This window comes from Aspergillus chevalieri, chromosome 2 (genome assembly GCF_016861735.1).
Source record: "Aspergillus chevalieri M1 DNA, chromosome 2, nearly complete sequence".
Taxonomy (NCBI): Eukaryota; Fungi; Ascomycota; class Eurotiomycetes; order Eurotiales; family Aspergillaceae; genus Aspergillus; species Aspergillus chevalieri.
Window position 1 is genome coordinate 2109578 of NC_057363.1, and position 10805 is coordinate 2120382.

Sequence of the window (10805 nt, forward strand, 5' to 3'; positions counted from 1 at the left end):
AGATTCACATTGAATACTTCGAACTAAAACCAGACTATTGGTGACAGTACTTTTGCGGCGCATGTCAGAATATGTATCATCCCATACTTTGGGTCAATTGTGAATAGTTTGGAAATAGACCAAGTAATCCTACAGATATATCCAATTGATTTGTTGACCCATGAGCGATCAGCAGAAGATCTCGATACAGAAAGTGTATCTCTTCAACTTTTTCCGGATGACGTTCTAGGGTGATATTCTTGAGAACTGCAGCAGAATAATAACCAGTTCCTCAGTGGTCGGGAGTTCGACCTTCGCCCTGTCCTGGTTTCATTTTTCTCTTTCTTGTTGTTCTCTATTTCAACCCCTCCAACCCTAGTCTGTGTGTATGTCAGATTGTTTGCTCTTTCCTTCCTTGTAGATACATGCACTTACATCCTCTGTCAAGACCCATCTAGATTCCCCATGTTTGCTATTGTATGCTGAATTTGTAACCAAATCGGATCTCGTCCCTATTCCGACGGCTTATGCCAATCTCTTCATTCTCGAGGGAATTGGAGGAGAAGATAACCTGCTCTTTCCTTTTCTGGCTTCTGCAATGTCCCTTCTGCTTCTAGTTACTACAACAGTGCAGACAGAATTCTTTCACCGTTTGATTTAAAACAAAGAACGCAAACAGGCCTCGACAACCAACTGATTAAATAAACATCTCCATCCCTAACTTACTTTCTTCAACACTTCTCTTCTTAACTCTTCTCAACGCTTTCTTCTTACCACCCTCAACTATACACTCTTATCACCCTCTACTATCAACTACGCCAAAGTACATAAAATGGCAAAATGCCGCCCAAAGTCCGTCCCCACTTATCTAATCCGCGTGCCGATCATGAAGTCGAGTCTTGCAATTCCACCGCTAGCCTTTTTCTAGGCGGCCGGCGCAAATCTTGGATGTTGAATTCCAATACTTTCACCTTCACTCCAATTCACTCTCGTTCAGACTCGACTACTTCACTGTCTCCTTCGACCTCTCAGCCTCTCCCTCCCCCTCCTGCCCCTCCTCCACCACCGCTACCTTCGCGTACTCGTTGTCCTTCGAGTGATAACAACGCCACCGCCGCCGCCATTACCCCATCCTCGTCTACTCCCGGACACGCGTCTAGCTCGCCGCAAGGCATGCGAAATCCGTCCTCGCTCTTGCCATCTTCTTCTTCACGCACTCCGTTGATTTCGACTCCGGCTTCTGCTGCGTCATCGCCCCCTGGCAACCAACTGCCTGCTCCCGTTCCTACGTCCTCCGTTTCCGCTCCGGATAAGGATGGTCAATCGGACTCGCAGGTGACCGCTACCACTGCATTCGCGCCGGATTCAAGTTTAATGTCTCCAGTCACCCCAGGAGAGTCGCTTCACCAGCAACAACTACAATTCCTACAGTTACAACGGCAGTCGCAGACACAGCACGTGATTTCGTCTTCCCCCCCGGGGAATCCGAGCTTATCCACCGCGTCAACCACTGCAATCCCTGCAACGACTGCCACGTCCGGCGGAGGTCAGACCAGCGCGCCTGGTACCAGTCAGGCTTTCTCCCTTCCCTCACCCGATCCCAGCAATCCATCCTATCCGAGCCCCTCAAGTGCGGTGGATAAGACCACCGGAGATCAGCCATGTCCTGTTTTCCCGTCTCCAGCTACCAGACCGGCACAGAGACAAACACCGCAGTCACTGAATTCTCCTCAGGCCAGGGACGCGGGACTGCCTGTAGCGGGTAATTCGACTGCTCTGAACACCGTCGCGGTGTCCCCGCAGCATAATAGACCCCATTCCTCGGCCTGTCCCGTTCCCATGACACTCAGTACTTCAGCCTCCCAGCAGATGGCTGGATCCAACTCGACTGAATTACCAATTGACAATGCCTTCTGGGCACAATCGCATCAGTTTCTGGACATGTTTATCAAAGATTATTCAAAAACGGTTGGCCTGTCAGACTCCGTGGAGTTTCCTCGCGTGCGTCTTCTCCGCGACGCTTGCAATTCCCAAGACTTGTTGTATTTGGCATTGCATCAAGCGTTTTGTCTCTCAACATGGGATCCATCCCAGCTTTCATCATTTCCGGAATTCTCTGGTCCTGCGGCTCTCGGTCTCAAAGTGGTTGAGCAGCTTCTGGTGGAAAATCAGCGATTGTCTCCTGGTTTTTTGGAATGGTGTAGTCTATTTCCTCACAGTTCCAACATCATGGCGACAAGCCCTCAGTACAGAGCGGCCTCGCACCAGGTCGCACGATGCTTGGCCTCACTCCATGAGAACTGGCAGGCATATGATGCACAAGTGAGGGCGCGTGCCTATCCTCCGTTGATTGACGAGTTGGTGGTGCGGTTTGGAGTAACATCCTCGGTGATGCTATCAATTGTATTTCTGGCTATGTGTCGGCGGGTGTACGGAGGTAAACACGAAGCACAATTGAAAGATTTGTGGCTCCGTAACAAGCAAAATTACAACCGTCGCTTTCAAAACCCACAACAAATAAGCCCCGAGCAGATGCGGCTTGAAAATGAACGTTTGATTAAGGCGTACCTGGCATTGCATACGGCGCATGTTAACTCACCCCGAGTCGGCACTCCGGCAGTCGGTTCGCCACAGGTCAACTCGCCACAGCTTGTGACCGCTCCTCACTCATCTAGCTCTCATGTGAGGAGGCAAAGTATGCCGTCACAACCACCGACACCATCACTGCCAGCAGCTTCTCAACAACATTCTCAGCCCGCATCCCCTGCAACGATATCGTTTCCTGGGAGTAGAAGCCCGGTAGCAAGGGCACCCACTGTTCATACGGGGCTTCAGCATCACGTCAATCAAAGCCCTCGTGTTCCCACAACTGTTGCTAACCCATCCGCTCAATTTTCCACAAATGCGCACACCCGCATTCCTAGCAGTGGTACTTTCCCATACAGTCCATTAGCACCCCCGGTTGAAGGTGCTTCGCCTGGTGCGTACTACCATCCGCAATGGATGATCACACGACAAATGTTCGGGCCTACCATACCGCCAGCTCGTGAAACGACACCTCCGTCAACAAATACCAATCCAGCACCATCGGCGCCTGGACCACCGTCCCAGCAGGTTGCGTCCTCGCGTGCTCTTCAGGGTCGAACAACCTCTACGACGGCGAATGCACCAAACACGGCTCGGGCGAGAGCTGGAAATGGGGCGAACAGGCAGCCCCGGCATCCAACTATGTCCGCCTCTCGCGGCTCTGCTGTGGTCGGGCCACAGCGGACCTGGGCTCCTGTCGCTCAGACCACACTTCTTCCACAGCCTGGATGGATTCCGGTTAACACTGTTCGGCCAAATTCTCTTCGAGTTGCCCTTCATCAAGCTCATCTTCGAGATCCCATGCTGAAAATGATTCGGCGAACTCCAACTGGTGAAGAAGAGACTGAACTCTTTCAGTATCTACGGGCGTTCATGGTGCCTCCCACCCCTTTGGGATTGGTCGAATGTGGGTTCCATTGGAATTTTACCCTAGGCCCTGCCCACTGTCAGAACATGACTCGCTCTATCTTCTGTGGGACCGGAGAACGTTCGCTACGAGTCCTCGCCGAGGGTTGCCAAACCTATCGCCTCCGGTGCATCAAGGTACCGCCATCAGCATCGAAACTTACTGGGCATGATTGGAGTGTCGCGGAGACAGTCTGGCCAAGCGTGGTCTATATCTTCGTGAATGACGCGGAGCTCCACGTGCGTCGAAAGGTGCACAATGGAAAAGATATACCATTGGACATAACGGATTATTTGCATGAGGGCATCAACAGGGTTTCTATTCATTTGATTCGCAGCGCAGCCGAGGCCAAAGATGTGTATTACGTGGCCGGGGTCGAGGTATTTGATATCGCAGAATATGCCACTGTCAGGAGTAATGCACGTGAGCTTCCAGCGTCTGAATCCCGAGCTCGAATTCAACAGCGCTTGGCGGCTCGTGCGACAGATGATGAACTGAGCATTGTCAATGATGACCTTACTGTAAATCTGGTCGACCCTTTCATGGCTCGCATTTTCAACACCCCTGTCCGTGGTAGCACCTGTGCGCACCAGGAATGCTTCGATCTCGATACCTTCCTCATGACGAGAGCGTCCAAGTCAGGCAAAGGGCCTATGAAAGAGAATTGGAAATGTCCGATTTGCGGCGAAGACGCCCGTCCGACGAGCCTCATAATCGACGGATTCCTGGCCGAAGTGCTTGCCGAGCTCAAACGTACCAACCGCGTGGAAGATGCCCGAGCGATCCAGATTAGAGCGAACGGTTCATGGGAGTTGAAGACCGATCGGGAACCACAAGCCGCTGAGGAACGGAATGGGAACAGGGCTGGTAGTGCTGCTAATGGGGTTGCTGCGAAACGAAAGCACGACGATGCCACGAGTGCGTCTCCTTTGCCGCAGAGACTCAAGTCTGAAGTATCGTCCACTCCTAGTGCCGGTGCCGGTGCTGGACGCAGTCCTCAGCCGGAGGTTATTGAGTTGGATTAGGCTGTCGTTGTTTGTCTCTGCGAGACGTGCGGCATGGATGATGATTCTATTTTTATTTTTCTTTTCTTACGTCTTCATCTTTCTGGATGCATTGTTTTATGTATGAGTATGATACCCAAGTTCAAGTTTGTTTTCATTAGGCAGGTAAAATGTTTAGTTTTCATGGCAAGGCGTTGGTCGTTTCCCTTTGTTTGTGTTGTCTGAGTTCTGTTTATCTTTGTTCAACTCTGTGCTTATTATGCATACAGGATCGATCTGTTTAAGAGCATTTTTTGTCTTTTTTTACTTCTTTACTTTTTTTTTCTTTTATGGCTATATATATCCTTTCCTGGCATTCTTTTCTTATTTTCTGTGCATAATGATGACCTGCATTGCATAGTTACATGTATATAGTAATCACTCAAAAATCTTCAGTTGATGTTGTGAATACTTTGAAACTGTAAAATTAGACTGTATATAACAAGTAATGCTCTCTAAGGTGCCATGCTCAACCTCTCATCATCACATTAATATATATATATGTGAACAAGTCCATCCCAGACACAGATACATTATCATCACACCCAATAAAATGATCAACTACTTCCTAACCCTCCTAGCATGACTAACTAAATTCTCAATAACCCCCTCAAACGCTTCCTTCTCCTTCACCAGCTCATCATACCGCTTCAGCCAGTACTCCAGCACCGCGCTCGCCGTCTGTGTAACGCCGTGTAACTCGTTGACATGTGATTGCAGTTCCGGGTCTGTGAGGCCTGAAAGTGCGGCGTCGGTTGTCGAGCAGAGGCGGCCGACGGAGGAGAGGTCGAAGTCTGGTGGGGGTTGTGGTCCGCGGCGGGAGGAAGATGTGGTGGATTTTGTTTGTTGTTGTTGGGTTGTTGTAGCTGTTGTGATCGAGGAGTGGGTGGTTGTTGTGGCTGTTGTTGATGTGACTGTGGCGGTGGTTGTATCGCCTGGGAGTATGAGTTTCTTTTGTTTCGAGGCGGGCAGAATCTCGTCTAGATCGACGGGAACGCCTAGGGAGACCAGGAAGAGGCGGCGGATTCGGGATTTGACCCAGTTCTGGGGCTGGAGAGGGGGCGGGGCGACGAGCTGGGACCAGAGGGAGAGGGAGCGGTCTGTGTGGAAGATGGCGGAGGCGTTTTCGATGGGCTGGACTGGGGGGAGGGAGCTGATGTTTTTGGAGGTGGGGAAGAGACGGTCGAGGGGGGCTTCGAGGGCGGCGTGGAGGTCGGGAAGGGATCGGATGGCGTCGAAGTCTATGAGTGATGGCTGTTGGTGTAGATTAGTATTAGAAGAACCATGAGCATCGAGAGTACTTACGACTGAAGGAGTCGGTAGTTGAGGCGTCGCTAGTGTGCTTTGATCCATGGCCTCAGCTTCAACAACCTCCTCAGGCTCTTGGAAACCATCATCGAAGTCCCCGAAATCATCATCTCCCATGTCCCCTTGTTGCTCTGCAAAGTCATCAAAGTCGTCCACGGCAGCGTCATCTTCATCTTCTGGGAGGGCTCCGGGCATAGTTGTGCTATTGTTGCCAATGTCGCCATCATCACCCATCTTTTGCTGATCATTCTCAGTTATATCTGATGATCCTTGCTCGATACTAGTCGCAGACAACGGTTGTGGATCTGAATTGGTCAATCGTTCCTTAACATCCTGCGATGAAGCTGGCGGAGAAGATAGAGCTTACCTGGGGCATCTGGCACAGTCTCTACCGAATCCGGCAAAGCATCACTGGGCCTGCGACGGTGTGCGTGTGGCCTTGACTCGGGCTCCTCCTCAGTCGGAGTCTCTACCTGTGAAACCACCGTCTCGGGCACCTCCGCAATAGCAGGGACAGCATCGGGCTTGGACTCGGGATTGAGTTCCAGTGTACCACCTGACTCCGGGGCCGTCGTTACAAGATCAGGAACCGCATCTGCTCTGCGCTTATCGTACGCATCTGTACCGGGAATATCGCCATGGCTTGGACGCTCCGGGTCGACCCTTTCGACAACCGTCCGGGGAACTGATGAGGCCCTGTTTGCTGGGGATTGCGCTGTCGATTGACTTCTGCTGCGTGAACCTTCGGGGATTACTTCGACCTCATCTGGAACTGAGTCTTTCTCTCTCTTCTCGTAGGCGGCTGTTCCGGGAACTTCTCCATGGGAGGGGTTATCGTCCACTTTCTCGACTCGGGTCCGGGGAATAGGAGAAGCGTGACCGGATGTTGTTCGAGAGTGCGAACGTGGATTGCCTTCACTAGCGTCTGAAAAGTGGTCTTCGTCGTCGCTGTTGGATGCTATAGAAGAGAAAAGCACAAGGGTTAATTCACCGTTTCGCTCCTGCCAGTCGAGACTTAAATCGTACCAGATTCCTGGGCCCCGGGGTCTTCCAACTCCACGCTCTTTTGAGGGGGTTCCAGGTGCGAATTGGGTTGATTCTCTGACATTAGGGTAGATTGAGTTTCCAAGAATAACTCATGTAGTCTGGACTTGCGATAGTGGCGAGAAAAAGGGATATGCGACAAAATGTCTTCGTTTCAATACTCCGTTAGTTCTCCGTATGTTGTCACTTTGTCGTTGCCGCTGGAGGTTCAAATATTGTGCCTGAGGCATATATTAATACCTCAGGTATTAAGATAGGCGCCCAGCCGCCGAAGCGCGCTTCCGCCTTCTCTCCAGCAACGCAGACGTCCTTCCAGCTCTGCATCGTTGGGATTGTTGCTACAGGATTGAGGGATATCAACGGCGTGCTGTCTACTGCAAGCTTGAGGTTGCCATCGTTACCCTGCAAATCTTTTGATCCCTGGGCGCAGTAAGTTTTTGCACGTTCGTTTCCGCCGACTGTTGACTGACTGTTTTGCTCTGCTTTTTTTTTTGACCTACCAGGGCAGCCCCATTGACTTTATATCCCATTCACCTCGCACACCATGTCATTCAGCTTCAATCCCCCATCATCGGGTGGAGGATCTTCTGGTGGCCTTTTTGGCTCTGCCAGTTCCAGTCCCTTTGGCTCCAATCCGAACAGCTCCAACACCAATTCAAGCGGCGGTCTCTTCGGAAATGTAGGCGCATCATCAACACCCGCCAGCTCAGGCGCATCTCTGTTCGGAAACAAGTCTTCGACCCCTCAAGCTTCGTCTGGTCCCTCTCTTTTTGGTTCCGGCACTAGCGGTGCATCTGGCAGCAGCACCCCCAGTTTCAGCTTCGGTACGCAGAACAACGCCGGTTCAGGTACTCAGTCGTCAGGGCTGTTTGGAAGTGGATCTACAACTCCCAAGGCGACTGAAGCTCCTGCGTCTGGTCAATCGAGCGGCGGTGGATTGTTTGGCAACGCGCCGAAGCCTGCAGGCGGCTTGTTTGGAAATACGGCTACTCCTGCTCCAGCTGGTGCAGGTCTTTTCGGCAACACATCTACCACTCCTGCTGGTCCTCCTCCGCAGGGCGGTGCCGGTCAAGGGCAGTCTCTTTTTGGCCAGCCGGCGCAGAAGCCAGCCGGTGGTCTCTTTGGAAATGCGACCTCCAACACCACCTCGTCAACGACTCCAACCGCTGCCACGACGGCAACTGCCCCTTCTACTACGCCAGCGCCATTTGGAGGAGGATTGCAGCAGCAGTCGGGCGGCAGCCTCTTTGGAAACACACAACAGAAGCCATTGTTTGGATCGACGCCATCGGCACCTACGGGAGGTGGTCTTTTTGGGAATAAACCGGCAGAGTCGACGACTCCGGCCACGACTAGTGCGGACAGCGGTTCCAAGCCTTCTCTCTTTGGGGGGCCGACAGCCACTCCAGCAGCGGCCGGACAAAGTGCGCAGACATCATCACTCTTCAAACCACCTACTGCCACCACAACCACTAGTGAAACATCCACTACGCCCACCACATCCACCACTCCGGCCAAGCCAATGTTTGGTTTAGGAAGCACCACCTCTTCTACTACTCCGTCTGCTACTCCTGCAGCTGCACCTCCTGCGGGTGGCTTGTTCTCTGGCCTTGGTGCAGCTAAGTCGACCGCGACTAGTGCCCCTGGTACTGCCGCTCTTTCGGTCCCTAGCACCCAACCGGCGCCCACTGGTGGACTGTTTGGAAACAAGCCTGCGGAAACCACGCCATCAACACAGCCAGCCAGCACTTCTGCCGGCGCAGGAACCACTACGACCGCCCCAGCGACTGCAGCGCCGACCACTGCAACAACGGGATCCTCCACTACTGGCACAACCGCAGGGACGACCGCCCCACCAGCAGGCGCTGGCTTGGGCGCTTCGACAGTCGGACCCGCACCTCCTGCCCAGTCTCGCTTGAAGAACAAGACGATGGACGAGATCATCACCCGCTGGGCTACAGACCTGACCAAGTACCAGAAGGACTTCCGGGAGCAGGCCGAAAAGGTGGCCGAATGGGACCGTATGTTGGTGGAGAATGGAACCAAGGTGCAGAAACTGTACGGCAGCACTGTCGATGCAGAGCGTGCCACGCAGGAAGTAGAGCGCCAGCTTGGATCTGTCGAGGGACAACAGGAGGAACTTAGCTCGTGGCTCGACCGGTACGAGCGCGAGGTCGATGAGATGATGTCAAAGCAGGTTGGACCTGGCGAAACTCTTCAGGGACCTGACCAGGAGCGTGAGAGGACGTACAAGTTGGCCGAGAAGTTGTCGGAGCGTTTGGACGAGATGGGCAAGGATCTGTCAAGCATGATTGAAGAAGTCAACGGCGCGTCGGCGACGTTGAGCAAGACCAGCAAGGCAGATGAACCGGTAAGCTCCGCCTTTCTATTTACAATCTTGAAGAACGCAGTACTGACAAAATGTAGATTTCCCAAATCGTGCGCATCCTCAACTCGCACCTCTCGCAGCTCCAGCTCATCGACCAGGGCACGACAGAGCTCCAGGACAAGGTCAGCGCGGCGCAAAAGGCAGGCCAGACGATGTCATCTCGCTTCGGATATGGATTCAGTAGCTCTATCGGTAGCGCGAGTGCGGCGGATGATTTCTACCGGTCGTACATGGGACGTCGGTGATTTGCATGACTGTGTTGTGGAGTTTACGCTTTGGGGTTTTTTTTTTTTAAATCGTTTTAACTGTGTATGGGATTGTTTCTAGAAATAATTATGACAATGGGTTTCTTTACTCCTGTATTTTGATCTTCCCAAGGCTACCTCTACGACAGGTGAATCATAAAGTTGAGAATCGTGATTGTAGTTTCAACTAGCTATACATGAAATCATAAGCAGATCGTGATCTATCTCGCTCGAAATCACGGATCATGGAGTCGACGAGAAGATGGACGTCAGGTCTAGTAGCAAATGAAGATATCGAGGAGCGAGGAGCGGGGATGTATTAATACAACGTAGAGGATATTGTGTGGCATCAGTCTACTGCTGCTTGCCCTTGCTCAGTTCGTCACTGTTGAAACAAGCCGTTAGCTTCTAGATTATTCTAAATCCGGGGTGCAGTGGTAACATACACATGCTGTTCCAACTCATTGAGTTGATCGCGCTGCTCGGAAAGCTTCTTCTTGAGGGCCTGGAGTCTGCACGTATAGATTGGTTATTATCTGACCGCACAAGACTGACTATATTGGATATGATTGGACGAACTTTTCCTGCTCCTGCTGCTTGATGTAGACGGCTTCGTTTGCGGCTTCACGGCGGGAGAACGAGTCCCTGTTGGTTGGTGTAGTTAGCATTCTGTCCAAGGTCTATGGAATGATGTCATTTGCTTTCCTCTCTTGTCTGTCTGTCCATTGAAGACATCACAGCAGAAGAGATCAAGATATAGGAATATCTCATGAGCACAGAAATGAAAGAAACACTTACGATGAAGCAGCACCGCCCGACTTGGGGGCACCAGTGTCACCTTCACCCATCCTGGGAGCGATGGCAGAGAACGAACGGTTTCCAACGAGACGGTTGGCGGAGGCGACAGGGCGAGCGATGCTTTGACGGAACATTTTGCTCAGTTTGTATCTTGCAGATGAATGTAGTTGTAGAGGAATTTACTTGTGGAATAAAGTAAGAGGGAAGATGTTATCCGAATGCTTGGAGTAGATGTGATGGGTCAACCGGATGCAAGAGGCTATGACGACAACGCAGGGTGTCATGTGATTGCGATGAGTCAGCGCTCAAGTGAGAGATGACATGCTATTAATATCGTTACAGGTTACAGATTATGGCAAGAGATACTGGGTGGATACAGGAATTGTGCTTTTGATTCTGGAATCCTGCAATGCAAGGAGCGTCACAGGTGATATTGCGTATTGTATGGATTATGGGACTATGAACTATGTATGTCCCCTGATTGCAGCATTGCACCCGTGGAGAGA

The 10805-nt window shown here is 51.8% G+C and overlaps 4 protein-coding genes across 4 annotated transcripts; 2 read left to right on the plus strand and 2 right to left on the minus strand.

Moving 5' to 3' along the window:
• Nucleotides 1–819: 819 nt before the first annotated feature.
• ACHE_20733S (MIZ zinc finger domain protein) lies at nucleotides 820–4497 on the plus strand (the record flags this gene model as incomplete). The annotated part of the gene is made up of 1 exon (XM_043285068.1): nucleotides 820–4497. One exon carries the CDS (start codon nucleotides 820–822, stop codon nucleotides 4495–4497), a length of 3678 nt encoding a protein of 1225 aa, XP_043133797.1.
• Nucleotides 4498–5076: 579 nt separating this feature from the next.
• On the minus strand, nucleotides 5077–6931 carry ACHE_20734A (DUF5102 domain-containing protein; the record flags this gene model as incomplete). Its single annotated transcript, XM_043285069.1, has 4 exons — nucleotides 5077–5769; nucleotides 5821–6128; nucleotides 6191–6781; nucleotides 6850–6931. The coding sequence occupies 4 exons, from the start codon at nucleotides 6929–6931 to the stop codon at nucleotides 5077–5079; spliced, it is 1674 nt and encodes a 557-aa protein (XP_043133798.1).
• Nucleotides 6932–7411: 480 nt separating this feature from the next.
• Nucleotides 7412–9501, plus strand: NSP1 (putative nucleoporin Nsp1; the record flags this gene model as incomplete). The annotated part of the gene is made up of 2 exons (XM_043285070.1): nucleotides 7412–9238; nucleotides 9295–9501. 2 exons carry the CDS (start codon nucleotides 7412–7414, stop codon nucleotides 9499–9501), a joined length of 2034 nt encoding a protein of 677 aa, XP_043133799.1.
• Nucleotides 9502–9855: 354 nt separating this feature from the next.
• Nucleotides 9856–10433, minus strand: ACHE_20736A (uncharacterized protein; the record flags this gene model as incomplete). The annotated part of the gene is made up of 4 exons (XM_043285071.1): nucleotides 9856–9886; nucleotides 9948–10013; nucleotides 10081–10146; nucleotides 10300–10433. 4 exons carry the CDS (start codon nucleotides 10431–10433, stop codon nucleotides 9856–9858), a joined length of 297 nt encoding a protein of 98 aa, XP_043133800.1.
• Between the last annotated feature and the right edge of the window lie 372 nt (nucleotides 10434–10805).